Source organism: Buteo buteo, chromosome 2 (assembly GCF_964188355.1).
Source record: "Buteo buteo chromosome 2, bButBut1.hap1.1, whole genome shotgun sequence".
NCBI lineage: Eukaryota > Metazoa > Chordata > Aves > Accipitriformes > Accipitridae > Buteo > Buteo buteo.
Genome location: NC_134172.1, coordinates 6,961,541 through 6,978,332, shown reverse-complemented (window position 1 = coordinate 6,978,332; position 16,792 = coordinate 6,961,541). Strand labels below are relative to the sequence as shown.

The 16,792-nt window shown below is 41.7% G+C and overlaps 1 protein-coding gene across 6 annotated transcripts in view; it reads right to left on the bottom strand.

The window, feature by feature from the left end:
* LOC142038847 (sodium channel protein type 5 subunit alpha-like) overlaps positions 1 to 16,792 on the bottom strand; it is a 217,149-nt gene that overhangs the window by 17,472 nt on the left and 182,885 nt on the right. For all 6 annotated transcript variants that reach the window (XM_075044726.1, XM_075044717.1, XM_075044735.1 and 3 more), the window contains one exon: positions 3,309 to 3,431. In XM_075044726.1, coding sequence (XP_074900827.1) covers positions 3,309 to 3,431 — 123 coding nt within the window. The remainder of the gene's footprint in view (positions 1 to 3,308; positions 3,432 to 16,792) is intronic.

The following is a 16,792-nucleotide window of genomic DNA, read 5'->3' as shown; positions in this document are numbered from 1 at the left end:
AAATACTGCAATAACCTCCTGTGCTGGGAAGAAACTTGCAGGGAAGTGGCACCTCTGAAACAACTCCCTGATGGACAACAAATGAGGAGACATGGGAGACTTCATGATTCAGGACAGGCAGACTTAAGTTAATTTACGCTGGGCTCTAATGCTGCCTGGAAAGCAGTGGGTGAGGCAGGGTGGTGGCACAAGTATGGAAAACCCCAGGGTCTACAGTAACTGTCAGGTGGGATACTGGTCTTACTGGGATCTTTTCTGGGGACAGAGGGGCAAGATGACAACAGTTCAGCCTTATCTTGCAGACCTCTCATGGGAGCTGCTGGGACTTGTGTCAAACTCGGGTCCCAACCTGTTTGAAGACAGGGAAAGGGCTGAAGTCTGATGGAAACAGGTCCTCTTGGCCATAAGAGTCCTACTCTGTGCCTTTGCCTCAGGACCAATTGTTTCCAAAATTTAGGTACAGCGTCAAAGAAATAAGTCTCTTACTGCAGTATAAATGACAACTTTCTTGCTCCTGTTCTAACCATGCAGAGATCTTTCAGTTATTCAAGAAAAAGACATTATAATAGAGCAAACTATTATTATTATCTTACTGTCAGTGTTTGCTTCTCAACATTATCATTATTTAATCCATCACTGCACTGGCAATTTTCCTGTGCATTTTGGAGCATATGAACTCCTAATAATGAAAGGTCTAACTGTCCCTAGTCATGTTAAGTGTGGTTAGACAAACTAAAAATAAAATGATTTGATTTTCCAATAGCACGTATTCTCAATTACACTTTATCACAGTTTACAAGCTAATTCACTACCTCCAATAGCTCAGAATGACTGAACATATTTCAGCTGCAGCAATGGTACAGGGAAGAAAAGGGATGTTGGGTCAGGGGCCAGGGGAGCCTGCAAGTATGAGCACGTTAGGAAGCAAACTTGCAGGGCTGATGCATGTGTCTATGCCACGTAAGATCTCCGCCAAGCCAACCTTTTGCTGTTCTCAGATAGAGATGTGAACTTTTTCACATTCTTTCTTTCCTATTTCAGTCTCACTTCTCTGATGCTTTGGGCTAGCCTTCCCACTGCTTTTCAGTTTTGAATCCAATTTAGTTAAACTGATGCAAAGTCACGAGTGAACATTCTTATGTCAGCTTAGAATATGTTAAAGGTGTTGGGGATTTCTTGGCTGGGCAAAGGTATGTGAGCAATCCAGCCGCTATGTGGGAACAAAGTATAAATTTACAAAATACTGTGTCCTTGTGTGCTGGGAAAAAAGAAGATAAGAAGAGCCTGGCCTTACAAGCAACACCTGGATGCTGAAGAAGGAGATAAGTAACTGCATCCACTGTGACCTTGGCAAGGTTTCATAGACAACTTTGAGAAAGTTCCCATGAGAAAATTGCGGAACCTACATAGCTGCAAACCACAAGTAGGTGTGTTTTAGTAATGAATAAACATTAGCAATGTACCAATAATATTAGGACTAGTAGGCATGATTATCGTAAACTGTATAAATATGAGCTATCCGTGCAAGTAAAGTGAATCACTTCTATCACTCATATTGAGTCGACTTTTGTGCATTCCTCCGCCGCTCGCAACCCTCAAATCTGTTAGGCCGAGAAACAGACGGAGGGCTTCTCAAATCTGCTCATAAGACTCGGCGGAGCAGACGGGACGGGAGGGAGCAGGCTTGATTACAGCCGTTCCTCCCGACATAAAGGGGTTTTGCTTGAACTTGCAAATCCACCAGTAGAAGCTAAGCCTTCATAAGCCAGATTTAAATTGATTTGGGAGAGTCCGTTCACAAATCGCTCTGGTAGTTAAACTAGTGCAGCTTTTGCTGATACCAACTTTTGCTCAATTTGCGAATGTTTAATATAGACTTGGGGTGAGGTCATCAGATGACACAGGAGTGAGAGCTTTAATTAATGTCGGTAGTGCAACATCACTTTGTGCCAGCTGAGTATCTGCAGCTTGCTTTTGTTTTATTTTGTGAATAACCTGTAAAATATTGCCTGTGTTTGCTGAAAAGAGTGCGGTGAACAAAACAATTCAGGTTTGGGTGCCGAGATGAATAGAGCTTTTTGAATCTTTTTGTCTTAGTACTAACACAAAGGAGAGTGGTCTGCAACTAGGTTTGTCTGGTCTTCACCCACAAAAATAATGTCATTTAGATAATCACAAGGACTGTGGGATAAAGCCACAGAACCCCAATTCTGGTCTTCCACAGAATAGGCAAAGCATTGGTACAGGGTTTTCAAAAATTGCTCTGTCACCATATTTCCTGGGTTATCTTGGTCGTTAGGCTCTCTAGCCTTCAGTCTGTCTTACTGCAAGGGTATTGCAATAAGAACAGTTAATTGCTTGGAGCTCAGTGCATGAACTACACATTTCAGTCACTGATGATTCGGACCAAAATTTTGTCTAGAGGAAAGCTTTACCCTGAATATACCTCAGTACGAAAGCTGTAGTGTTTTTGTTGGCCTAGTAGAGAGATTTGGGATTGTCAGACAGTGTAGGTTGTTTTACATTTAATTTTGTCACAGATTTGCTTTATCTTGCTATACAATCTTCAAGATTAGCTGTACCCTCAGCTCATACAGAACACAGTTGTCATCATCTGCAAGTCATGCATGGTGCAAGGAGTTAAATAAAGTGCTTATCTAGAGAATAATTGATTAGTGGAGCAGGTAGGCTTAACAAATAAACAGGTATGCTGTGTGGATATAGCCATGCTGGCAAAGGAACGCAGAAAGGAAAGCGGTCAATGCACAAGATGGAGCAACAAACACAAGCTACACAGTTTTAATGTTAATCCTGACATTCCACATTAAAACTGCAATCTGTTCAAAGGAAAGATTTTATATATTCATCCATTTGCTTTCCCTATCTTTAGCATTTCTAATTTTTGCTTTAATTATTAGTGAAAAAGTCCTTAAGAACTTTCCCAGTCGGTCTCATTTTAATACATGTCAAAAGCAGGGAGCAAACTTGTAGCTTGGTTATTCCCCTGATACGCCTTATAATTGAGAGGTAATTGTTAGCCAGATGCTTCCTTGGCCAAAAAGCTGTTTTTTAAAGTGCAATATGACAAGTTAGGCAGCAGGATTAGTTTATCATTAAATCCACCAGAGGATAAAGCTATAATGATACAATTGCAATCAAGACAAAGGAGTGATTTCTGATTTTGATACAGCATTATCATTCATTTCCTTCTGCAGACAAAACAAAGACAAAAACCACATGCAACAGTTTGCTGTTACATGCTTGATGTCACACAGTTGAGCTTTGATCGATACTTTATATACTCTTACCCTCATCCCTTCAAATCGTGACAACGCTCTTAACGGTCGCAGAGCTCGGAGGGTCCTGAGGGATTTAATGGGACCCATTTCAGAGTATCCAAGTGTATTGGCGATGAGGCTTATTAAAGAGACCTGAATGGAGACACAAAGCAAAAATCCAATCCGTTAGTACACTCCTGCCATTTTCCTTCTCCTCTGACTTTCCTTCCTGAAAAGAAACAGCTAGTTAGTGGAACAGTGGAAAAAAAATCTTAAATGGAAGCCGTTAAATTAAACCTACACAGAAAAAAGGATATTTTTATATCCACACATATACAGAACTCTTACCAACTCACAAAACTTTTGTTTTCATGTTAATGCAAAATTTATAGAAATACAGACTTTCAAAGCTGTTGGTTTTCTTTTAACTAAGCACATAGAAATCCTTTTAATGTCACCTTGCACAAAATGGATGAGAAAGGAGATCACTAGTACAAAACCACTGCTCTGTGATGCCTGTGCTGTAGGTTTCCTGTACACCCCTCAAAGTGTGTGTATCTTCCACTATTGAAAATATGAGTCACGTAAGTGTTATAATTTAGGGCTTTCTGGATGAAAGCACCTGTAAGATCTAACCATTTCTAGCAGAGATAAAAGATTTTAGCATTACCATTCAATTACTAATCTTAAATTTACTGATTAGAAACAAGTCTTCTAGATTGCTGATAGACGTGACTTTATACCATAGACTCTAAAAGAATGATGTGCATGACACCTTGATTCTGCACTTTTTCACTTTTTCTGGTTTCTGCACAGGCTCTGAAGGAGAAGGAAACTTGGCAGGTGCTCAGCGTTGAGGTTCATACTTCTCAAAGACTATTTCTTTGAAATAAATTATCTATTTCCAAATCTGGAGACAGCATGGAGGAGTTCCAATGCTCTTCATGTTCTCAGACCTTTTGCAGTGCCCAGTTGGTCAGAAATGCGGATGCTATCAGGCACAGGACTGGAGTCTGGATGAACTGAATGGCAGTGGAGATTATGGGTCAGATTAACAAGCACATGGAGCAATTGGGTTTTACATGCTCAAATCAGTGTTCACAGCCTGAATTCTTACCGAGCAGGGAGAAACAAACAGCTCTCCAACACCACAGGTATCATGCCAATTTGCATGTATTTAAAAAAGAAGCAAAATTAACTGCTAGATATTAGAAACTATTATTTTCTTAGAAGAACGAGACCTATGTATATTGTTCATCACGATTCCCTTACTCCCATCTTACTTTAGCTGTTTTCGCAGCCCCAGTTATCGTAGTATCGGATTATCTCACACTCACCAATGTGAGTGTTGAATGCTTATCTGGAAGGAGTGTGCTTTATTGCCATTTTAAAGACAGCAGCTAAGTTTAAAACCAGGGATTCTTCTACACTATATAAAAATAGGTGCTTAATGTAAAAGGAAACTTTAGTCTCCCCCATGAAGACACACAGCTCTGGTGGGAACCCTTCCTTGTCATTTTAGGACGGGATGACATTTTTCTCTGAACCCCACTGCTGGCTGATGAGCCCAGCATCACCCATGAGGTTTGTGATAAGGCAGGATAAGATGAGCCTGGTCCCATAAGTCGCAAACTAGTGTCCTCAGCTTTCTCCTGAATATGCACTGTCTGCACAGCTAAGCAACTTTGCAAAACTTGTTCAATTTGTTAAATTATTTACCTATTGATGGCTTTATTGTAGCATGTGGGTGACAGCAAGCCTAAGGGCAGGAGGTCTCAGAGACACCAAGGTTGGGCTGGATGCAGCGGACTGGTTTCTGCTGGGAGAAGACAGCCCACCTCTGCAGACTACTAAGTGGCACAGAGGCTGGCTGTCACGCTTTAACATGTCACTCTTTAACAAGGTGTGACACGAACTCACTTCTCGTGTACAGACCCAGCGGTTGACGCGGAAGGAAGGTCCTAATAAACACTTCTGCATTTTAGTGGTGAGTGTGCTGTAAAACCATCACAGTAGACAGGCAGACTGGATTCAGGGTCTGATGTCTTAGGCCCCTTAGACACGGGGAGGTGAAAATCACCAGTGAAGCCTTTGCTTCCATCTCTAAGAAAACAGATCTGAACCCGTGACATGAGCATGCCTAAGAAGTTATTTCACAGTAAGCAATGCCATAGGTTTGACATGTTTCTTTCACCTAAATCCTCCTCAGTCAATGCTCACAGTTAAAGGTCAAAATCTGGGTTTGACTTAAAAACTGTCTTAAACTCACCAGTGCTTCCAAATTGAGGCAGCACCCATTTTTCTGTCTTCCCTATTTCTTACCAGCCTTGATTACATCCTGTACCCTGAAGTTGCATTAACATACAGTCCAAAGCCTTCTCCTTTCATTTACTCTCCTCATTGACTTAATGTTGCCTAAATAATGAGAAAGGGCTGAAGGATTTGTCTAATAGCAGTAAGCAAATGCACAGCACACTTATAGCCATTCAAATAAGTCATCTTAAAACTGCAATATAACTGGCATTATTGAGATATCGTGATAGGAGTAACACTGTGGCACGTATTTCTGTCTTTGGTGGAAAGTTTAGTGCCGAAAACGGTCTTAACCCCACAAAGCCTTGGAGCTTCCTATCCAGAAAGGCTGGAGGTATAAGAAAAACAGCTCAACGATAGGATGCTCAGTGATAGAAACCAAGATTCACACACTCACATACCAAGGGAAGCTCATTCATTTGTAAAATGAATGTAGACATTTAAAAGAAAATTAATCAGAGAGCACCCGACACCCTTCTTTGCTAGCTTCACCCACAGTGACTGAAAGTCAGATCTTCTCAAGGTCTTCACACTGCCTTGTGCACCTGCATGCTTCCTCACTCATCCTGGATTTATGTCCTGTAACTCCCCTTTCTCTCGAGGCAGAAGACATTCTGTTCAAATCCTGCAAGACCAGACTACGGATCTGAGAGGGTTACCATTTTCTTTGGAGTCCCGTAAATGTCACCCTGAAACACATCACAGGTGCTGTTGTCCTCCTGACACAGATTTACGCAGCATTAGATATCCCTTCAGAGGATTAGGCCATGAAGCTGTGTGATATTTGGCAATGATTTACAAGGCCTGGAGTCAGAACTGAGTTTGAGACAACTTGTTTAAATGCTTGGATGTTGGTTTTGAAGGTATCCCCGTCAAATTTTATTTATAGGAGAATCACTAACACAGAGACTTGGCCATTTGGACTTGATTAAAAGTGACCCGGAAGGCTATTTTTAGGAAAAAAATCAAGCAGTGTTCAAAATTGGTGCTGACTGCCCCACATAATCACAGCAAAAGGTGAAGTCAGCTGTTTCTGTTACCTTTTTTTTCCTGTTACAAGGCTGTGCAGCCCAGAGCTGCTGTAAGATTCTGCTTTGCGCTCTGCTCAGTATCAGAAACGTGCTGGCACCCAGAAAGAACCTCCAGGGTCAATGTAACCTCCAGACTCACAATATGGCACACATTTCTGATCCTTTGAGTATCTGTTTGAAAACAGTTTTATAGGTTTTTCAGAAAAAAAAAACCCAAGCTCTGAAGACCGTGCAGCACTGTAACATCGTGGAGAGCAGGTGAATCCTAAGGAGTCACTATTGCCTGGAACCATTTCGCATAAAATCCACAACTTGCTGTTGGGTTTGAGCTTTCACCTCACCTTCACCTTTCACATGGCATGTGTGCTAACCGGCAAGCTACGGAGTCTCTCATCCTCCTGTGCACTTCTTCTGACCCAAGAAGCCTTATTATTGTTCTCATTTGCAGATGCTCTACTTCTAGCATTTCCCTTGAGGGTCTTTCCAGAATCTACTAGATCTTACTAAGAAGCTTTCACAGCTTTCCATCTAAACTTTCCTGACCCTTAACTTAATCAAGTAATAATATCCTCCACGTTAGCTCTAGACTGTTCCTTATCCCCTTGGCTTGCTTTTCATTTGGTGCCTCTGAAGTTCCCAGGAAAATGTTGTCACTGGAATTGTCTATCCAGCGTGAACCCCAGTGTACAACCTGGCCAGCAATGAGAGTCCCTAAGGTGGGGAGTGGTCCTCATAAATCAGCGTATGCAATCCTGTCTGCGCAGACATTAACGGCAAAAGCCTCGCCAATCACACCGGCTAGGATTTCAATCGCGTGGCAGCTCTTCCCTTTTGCTTTCTTCAGGTCGTCTCAGCACAGCCCAACAAGAGCCCAGCCTCAGCGCTGTCAGTAACTTCCCAAAATTTATTCCAATCCAAAAGAGTGGAAACCCTGAAAGACAGCATTTACTGCCCAGCTGAATAGCAGAGTTTCCCAGCTCAGGCTCCAGGCAAAGCCACGTTGATGTTACCTACACACCTTGGCTTCTTCTTGCCATTGTAGACAAACAGAAGGTGTTGAGCTCCTGGCGTTTAGGGAAGTTTTTTGCCCCTGTTCCTTACTTTCTTTGCCCAGAGATAGTTTTATCTATGTGGCTATAAATATACTATATCTGTAAATATATTATATCTATATACCTATAGACCTGTATTTCTGTATTTCTATATTGCTACATATTTCTATATGCAAGTTTATCTATATAGATTTTACAAAGGTTTGTATGACAGCCTCCTGGAGCTGGGTAAAGGAAGAGATAAATGAACGCCACAGCTTCCATTTTTGCCTTTTTCAGTGTTATGCTCAAGGTAAAAATGTGAGATTTTAAAGCTTGTAGCTGCATTGAACACTAAAAATACCAGCCATGGGGATTACTGGGCCTGTGGCTGGTGTTTTGAAAGCCAGCCTCCTGTTATCTACGTGGCTTAGCGGCATTAGCAGCACAGATCTAGAGTGCCCCACTGTATGACATTCATATGTGTTTCCAGGGCAAAATCAAGAAGAATCAATGAATTTCGACTGCTAGAACAGAGGCAATGTTCTCTGAAGAGAGGCTAGCCTCCCTGACAACTGTTCAAAGTTATTGCTAATATGTTCTAATGAGAGTAATGTCTCAATTTCTTAATTATTTTGATAATCCACTATTAGATTATATTTGACCAAAAACTGTCTTATCCAGGAATCAGGATGGTTTTTCAGTAACTGCCACTTTTTGGTTTACTACTTTAGTGGAATATTGTCGTTCTTGAGATGGGAAATACAGCTCATGCATTTGTACCCAGGTGGCACCCATGTAGTGTTAGGGTCCCAGTGTGCTCACATTGGTGCCTACAGTAATTCATCAGTTAACAGATATGCAGCATTTTCAGACTATTAAAATTGTTCATTATGAACACAGAGAGATAAAGTTATATAATAGGTATATATGTCTTCATTATCTGACAATGACTTAAAAAATCAGTGTTGTAAACCAATGTAAACTCCAGTAAAGCTGTCAGAAGAGAATTTTAAGGTTGCAGAAAAACAATTATAAAGTAGGAAGTGCAATAACGCAGCTTCCTTTCAGCACACACAAGGGAAAGAGTCTTTAATCAAAAGATCAGACTCTTTTTCCCAAGGAGCTATTGCATTTATAACAGTAGTGGGGTTCCTTCTTATATGCATACATTTTAATTGCATATCAGTAGCACGCACAGACTCCCTAGCCATGAAATTATGCTGGTGGCAGTAATCCGAAGGGTGCAGACTTTGGGAGCAGTGTTTCACCTGAGGCTGACAGAGTTTCTTATAGCGAGGAGGTGAGTTTGAGCTGGAATAGGGGCCGCTCCTCTCTTTTTCCCATTCCTTCCCACCAGCCTGAAAGCACATAATTTCAGATAACCAGCGAGCATCCACTGGACTGAGCTGGAAGCAGATCTGAGCAACACCATTCAAAGGCAGATGCTATTCGCCATAGACGGCATTTTTGAATTAACCCCAGATCGCCACTGAGATGAATTAATAGCAGAGCCCAGGGAACAAGGAGTTCTGCCTGAGCAACAGTAAAAATCCTCCTTGGCTAGTCACAGAAATCCTAAAACCCAGGAGAACAACGAGAACCTCTACTAAATGTCTGCCTGCTGCAGCACACAGCTGTGAGCGATACCCTGCAAGCTGCTGTCTCAGGGAGAAGAGGAGACCTCCTTCCCGGTTTGGGCAACAGCATATGTTTTATGCAGCGAGGGATTTCATCAAATTAACCTGCTTGTTCAAATTAGAGGGGAGGGAGCAGGGGAAAAAAAAGGACATTCGAAAGAGAACACAGCAGCTGAGTTGAAAGCTCTGGCCACTTATTTAAATAAGCAGTTTCAGCTAATGCAGGCCCCCAGTGCTTTTAAATAGCTTTTTGTGTGCCTCAGGAACACCTGTCTCTCCATCCCTAATTGTGCTTTTTTTAAAAAAAAAAAGTAGAAGAAAGAGAGCTTGGATTACTTTGGGTGCCTCTTTTCAATGCAGTCGGGTTTCTCCTGTCCATTGCTGCCAAGGATAGGATTACCCAAAGAAATCTTCACAGCCCGAGCGGCACCCCAGTATATTTAAGAGCCAGGCCTGTGGTCCCAAGTTGCTCCCCTTGATTTGAAAAGGAACAAAATTAGGTCTGTACCCCAAATGCAAACTGGAAAAACTACAGGGAAAGGGGAATTTGCAAATAAATTGAAATACATGGAACTTCTTGTTGCCACTCTGAAATAATACTTTCGGGAGAAAAGGGCTTGTAATGAGGTTGGTATTCCCTTTATCGTCTACCATTTCTGAGCAGACATTTATTATTGTTTTTTGGTTTTTTTTTTAATATCTTGTTACCCTTTCGTTCTGACATTGCATTTTCTGCCATATGGATGCCTAACTGTATGATTGCACCTGCCAATCCAGAAATTGCATGTTATGAATGAAGGGCATAAAGTTAAAGGAAAGTCTTCAAATTAGGATACTAGAGAGAGACTAAGGTGACCTAAACCAAATTCCCACCTCCGCTACCTGTTCTTTTGAATCACAACCCTCACGTTCAGGTAAAGACTACGAACTCCTTAGGGCTGCTCTGGAGTTAGTCCCTGGCATGGAGATGAAAGCGCATCTGTAAACGAGTTAATGAACAGCTTCCCTCACCAGCAGCGGAGTTCATTACTGCTTGTGGAGTCCTCTCGTGTATCATAATGTGACGGGCTACACGAGCGCCTAGATTAATTATAAACAAAAATTATCTCCTGGAAAGCCCAATGCTGCTTCTTATAACTCAAGTTAAAAAAGGCTTTTACATCACCCACTCATGTTTTTTTTTTCCTCTGGGACACTTCCTCTTCTTTTCTTATTTTTTGTTTCCCCATCTACTACTCAAACTAAGTCTGTGAAACTCTATTAATATTCCATCTTCTCAGCTTGTTTCCTGGTCCTCATGTCCATGCTTTTTGAGGCAATATTTCCTTTTCAGAGGGCAGCCTTGTTGCAAACAGCATGTGTCACTCCTGTTGGCTTAAATGCTTTTAAATAAATCATTCCTCCATCCTAATTGCTTCCTGGCAGTTTCCAGAAGAACCTCTTTACGTCTCGCTGTTCTCTTAATCTGTCACCTCCTTTACACCTGCTCAGGCTTTTCTAACAGCTCCAGTCAATTCCCAAGGCAGATGGCTGTGAATCAAGAATTAAACCTCAGCAAATTTCTGAGGGCGAGTTGAACGACCTGCTGCTGCGAGTTTACATCCAGCGAGATGGCAAACTGACTTATTGATTTGCAGTTTTCCCACCCCACCCTTTCCAAATGGATTTTCAGCTTGTCTCAATTCACCTTTCCACTGCAAACAGACACCTTTGCCAGACCTCTGGGTCCTGTTTATCAGCACTGGGTAGGCATGGCAGAGGGATCGCTGTGACTTTTTGGGACCACATGACACTCCTTGATCAGCCAAACCTTGGCCAAGACCCAAAGTCTTTCTTCTTGTTGCAGCAGTGGTGGCTGTGCAGGTGCATCTGCCTTGAAAAGTCTTGTATTTCTACCGGGATTGAGAGCAAAAGAATTTCTTCATCATCAACTTCGTTCTGCTTCTCATGCGGAGACAGCCTTGATTTAGGGCAGCTGAAGAGGAAAGATACTCTCCCCTTACAAAGATCTCCAAAACCACGGCACGATTCATCCCAGGGTACCTTCCTGATGCTGAACACTGTTGTCAGGAGTAGACGGGAATACGCTTGATTATTATTTATTATTTGAAGATAGCGTTATAATGCCAAAGGTTCGCATAGTGATTACTGAGAGAACATTTCCCTGGGGGTTCAGGCCCCTTAGCTCTGCTGCATTTCCATCCCAGCCGGTGGGACTTGAGGTGCTGAGCTGAAGGCATGCCTATTTCTGGGCAGGATTAGGATCAACCCTACTTACATATGACTTGATAAAAAAAAAAAAAAAATTTTAAAAAAGAGAAAAATCTGTTTGGGCTGTTTCCACAAGGTGCTGTTCTGGATTTGCTTGATTCCCTGAAGCACTTATTTAATCAGATGTTCCAAATCAATACGAAAAATACCAAGTTGATGTGGGAAATATGACAGTCTTAGCTTGAAAATCATCTCTGTTTAGCTGGATTCTCGAACCTGATTGATCTTGATATTGTATTGAATATGCTAGGATGGAGAGAGAGTCGGAAGAATTAGAGGATCCCTAATTTCTGCCAGAAAGGACAATGGTACAAGTAGGAGTACATACTACAAGTAGGAATCCTCATCTTCATTTGCCTTAGCACAAAGCACCCCAAAGCCAGCCATACCAGGGTAGGAGGCCAGCACAAAGTCTCTACACCACTGTGGCCCAGCTTTCAAGTTTCAACCCAATTCCTTTGATCTCTCCCCCCCACCAATAAAGAATCCCTGACCCTTCTGCAGGCTGTTTCTCTCCCTTTACTTCTTCCTTCCCCCTCCTCCTGGCACCAGTCTCTTGAGCTGTGCCTGGTCATCCCAGATGGAGCCACAGGGGTGGTGGGAAGATGTTTTTCAGTCTGCAACAGTTGAGGTTGCAAAGTTGCTGGTCGTCAGGGAGAGGAACGGTAGGACAATCTTCCCCATCCCTGCAGAGTGTGTGGGACTCTGTCTGGAGTGTTAAATCCAGTTTACATGTCCCTCCCAGCTCTGAGCCTCCGTGCAAGGGAGAACATCACTGTATAAGGAATTTGGCTGCTACACTCACAGTAACGGAAAGGGCCAAGCAAGCTGCATGCAAGAGCTCCAGGGTTTTATTCATTATTTTCTTTTTAAGCATATTCTTCTAAAAAAGGACATTGAAATGTGCTCCATCTTTAAATAACTTCAAAAAATAAACATGGTTGGTAAACTTAGTTCAGCAGAATCTGAGTTTGAACGAGTTTTTTACACCGCTTTCAAAAGTTGAAATTCTCCCTCAGTAATTGACATTCTTCAGTAATTGCAGTAATTCTTCATATTGCAACCATTTCAAGGTGTAGGCAGGCAGTGAGCTACCCTTACTGCTGGACTTTTCTCCTCACCTCCGTTTACTGTCCCTTTTCCTCCAGCTGCAGCGTTCTTTGTCCTGCTGTGCCTTGTCTGAAACCAAGCTTGTGCTTCCTCCTGGCAAAGCCTGGTTGCTCTCCTTTTAGCATCTATGTGGTAACTGACATGAGGTGCAAACCAAGATAAGACAAGACATTTGGATGTTTTTGCATGTGTTATGTTGAGATAAAATGTGGGGAGGCAGCAGGGAGATTTACAGCATCGGCTGACCTGCTAACACACATTAAAACCAGTTATCTCATCTTCATGTGGAATTTTTTTTTTTCACTTATCCTGAATTAGCCAATATGTAGTAAACCAGCATTTTTTTTTCTTCTTTTTTTTTTCTCTTCAAAACCAAGCTCCTTGGCTTCTGGAGAGGGATTCTCTTTCCTATTAGTTATCTGGGAGGTTTATGCCATCAGCAGGGGCCCAGAAGAACGTGCACTGAGACATCTTCAAATATCCCACATGAGCATTTGCTTTGAGGAACTAGAAGAAAACTAGTCAAAAAAGAATTCTGAAGTGATAGTACCCTGTTGAAACCCATGGATTTTTGATAACTCGCAGAGAGCACTAATAAGTTCACTCTTAAGATGCTTCTCCAAGTGACAAGCTACATTATTTTTACTTTGCCTCGGCTGTATTTTTGTCATTCTGTTCCTGTGTGCTTTTCTGAACAGAAACTAGATGAAATTTGCATGCTTTTAGGATAATTTCCCAAGAATACAAATTGGATTTCAGTGCTGTTTGGGAACAACTCATTACAGCAGATTGTGTAATTACTGGTAAAGCAAACAGAAATCACCTTGCTAATCAACAAGGAATACAGATGGAAAAAACAATTAAAGTAATCATAAGTCATCAATATTTACTTCACACAGCAAGTTTTTAATTGTCACTTAAAGACAATCCAACACAAGGGCATAATTTAACCCAATTCAATTTTTAACTGGGGATAGAAAGACTTTTTTATATTGTTCATCTCAAATTCAAAGATGATTATCTGCTTCTTAACTCATCTGGCAGTGAAGTATCCAAAGGAGAAATCTTAGAGCAAGTGCTTTCCAGGAAACTCTCTTGGAAAACATAATATCTGTATTTTTTTAAGCATTCAGCGAAAATGATGGTGCATTTAATGACTGAACTTCCCTGAGCAGTTCTCAAACAAGCAAACAGGAAATTTGGCAGCAAACAGGAAATTTGGAAAGCTGCTCAGTGGGGAATACAGCTCTCTAGGTACAAACTCAGCAGCTCCAGGCAAACAGCAGAAACATGTTGTGTTATAATCATTCACAAACGGTGTGGCGACGGGGAAAAGCACGTAAGTATTTTCCTTCCTTAAAAGCATCTACAAAAGCCTGCCTAGTGGACTTGTTGAATAACTCATTTGAGATGTCTGGCCTCCAAATCCATTGCTGAGCCTTGCTTGAACTATTTTGCAGGCAAATATACTGCTTAAAGCTGTTGTGAGCCCCTGCCTCCACAGCAGCAGAGCAGGCTCTTGGGGAAAAGGGATGGAAGGAGCAATCTTTCTCTGTGGTGACTCAGCTGAGGAGAAACTGGTGGGGCATCGGAGTAAAAATTGAGAACTAGAGATGATCTTCCCCTCCTCACTGTAGGACATAGTGTTAGGACACATTGCTGGAGATGGCTGAAGGGGAAGGAGGCTGCCAGCAACTCTAAAAAAGCAATTGCTTAAGAAAATATCTTTCCCAAGTATCAAATCTTGAAAGATGGGATAATCTTAGAAAGAATTGGTGGAGAAACCCTCATCAACACTCATCTCCAAAATCAGTAAATGACAATCAGGAGCTTTTTTAAGCCTGGATTGGGACTAACTTTTGGTCAATTAAATTGAACCCAAAAGCTGCACTGGAGATGATGGATTTGTGATAACAGACTTTTGTAGAGAGATGACATTAGGGCCCGTTTAAGAGGATTTTCCTGTGTATGCTACAGGCAATGGAACTTGGCTGTGACTTTTTTCCTGAGCATTCTTAGTAATGATTTAGGGACTTCACATTCGTTTCCCAAGAGCTTTCTCGTGACAGCTTCCGTAGAGTACTGCTCTCTTCCCTCTGCTTCCAATGCATGATCAGCAAGCAAAGAAGCTGTTGACTGCAACACCTCCAGTCTTTGAACGATGCTAAGCTCCAGACTGATGCCTTTCCTCAACTGACCACTGCAATGGAATAATCCACCTGCTGTCAGCAGAGACTGGGACATAGCTCAGAATTAATTGGCTGAAGCTCAGACTAGATAAGCTCAAGATAATATTTATAGGTCAGAGGAAACAATTGAAAGCAACGTCAAACATGACACCAGCATACACAACCGGTGGAGTTTATCTGCCCCTTGTTTTAAACCCCAACTGTCTCTGCCTGTCGCAGGACATTCCTGGTTGAGAGCGGTTTTCATAAACATTTGTTTTGAATGCCACGCATCTCCATCTCTGGCCAAGTTCCGACTCCTTGTTTAATCTGCTTTGTACAAAGAGGTTTTGATTGCATGAATGCTTGGAAAAATATCTATTCCTTGTGAAAATATTTGCCTGTGCTTCCTAGCAAAGACGATTGTGCATAAACACCATTCCTGATGGTGATACTGATGTCTGTCCATACTTCAGATATACTACGGTCTCCGCTTTTCCCTCATTTAAAAAGAGGTGTGGACTGAGTGCCCACCACTCCATTTCATGAACACAGAGAGTCTGTATTTGTAGCGTAGAAGGGGGTTACTTTTAGCAATATGCTTGTTATTTGCAGGGAGGTAACATGTATAAATGTACATTAATGCTGTTCAGTATATCCAAATTTCAGCAGACATTTAAGGCATCTTTCCCAGGTGCCCTAAGTTGAAATGAGCCTGTATTTTGTAGTTTGATTACTCCTTTCTCCCTTCCTCCCAAAGAAATCTGTTGCAATGTTGTTGATAGGACTTTATTGTATTGCAATGTATTTAAAAGCACTCTCTTATGGGTTTGCTACACTAGCACACTTCTTTGAGATGCAGAAGCCCTTATCAGAGATCATCCTTTAGGGATTCTACATCCAGAAAAAATAGCTCTCAGTTTGTGGATTACTGTGTGTTTTGATGTTCACTCTTTGCAAGACAGAATTTTCTTTAGTAATCTACAATTGTCAGATGGAGCCTTTGCTGTTCCACTGGCCCAAATCAGTGTCAAAGGTTTTTCACAAGACAGGGTAAGTAAAAAAAAGAAAAAAAAAAAATCAGCAGCAGAATGCTTATACCCCCTCTGGGTTCACTTCCCATTTAGAAATAGTGAATACTTGCAAATTTTGAGCTGGTTTTATGAATTATTCACAACAGAAAAAGGATTCTGAGTTGCATTTATACAATGAGAAAACACAGATGATGGATGGTTTCACATGTCCAATGAAAAATCAACCATCACAGCTTGAATTTTGAATACCGATACCAAACTGCTAATGAATAATTTGCAGATCAGGAATTTTTAAGTGAATAATTTTAAACAAATAAATTTGAGAAAATCAGACAAGTGGTTCATCTGCTTCTTTTGGAGCAGCTAATTCGCCCATTCACTCCCTTCTGCAGCTCAGTTGCAGTGATTTGGTTCTCAAAGGACCAAAAAGAAAATGTAAATTGAAGTAAAAAGTGTGCTGGAAAAATGATAGCATGTTACTCTGCCAATTCAGAGTGGCAGGGTGTGCGAGCAATAGGGTAGGAGAAGAGCATCTGTTAAACCCGCTAAAAATATAGTACCAGGTTCTCATAATCCGCATTGGGAAATGACTTTGAAGAAAAGAATGGGGCATGGGGAAAAGCTTTATTCATTGAGAATGCCAAAAGGCAAACGATTTCCTAGAGTCAATCAATAACTAAACTCAAGGGTGGAGCGACTTTTGGGTTAGATCAGGAGCCTGCAAAAACAACATTTAAATGTGGGTTAAGAAACTAAAAAAACTCTGGGTCAGTAAGAAGGGTCTGGGGCGGATTTTCTGGGGATTAGGGGAGTCCCAGGGGCCGTGGTCCCCTTTTCCCCAAAACACTGTTTTATGCCACATGTGCTCCAGATGCGTGGCAGGGGAGGTGAAGCCCCTTTCCCCAGCCCACCTGTG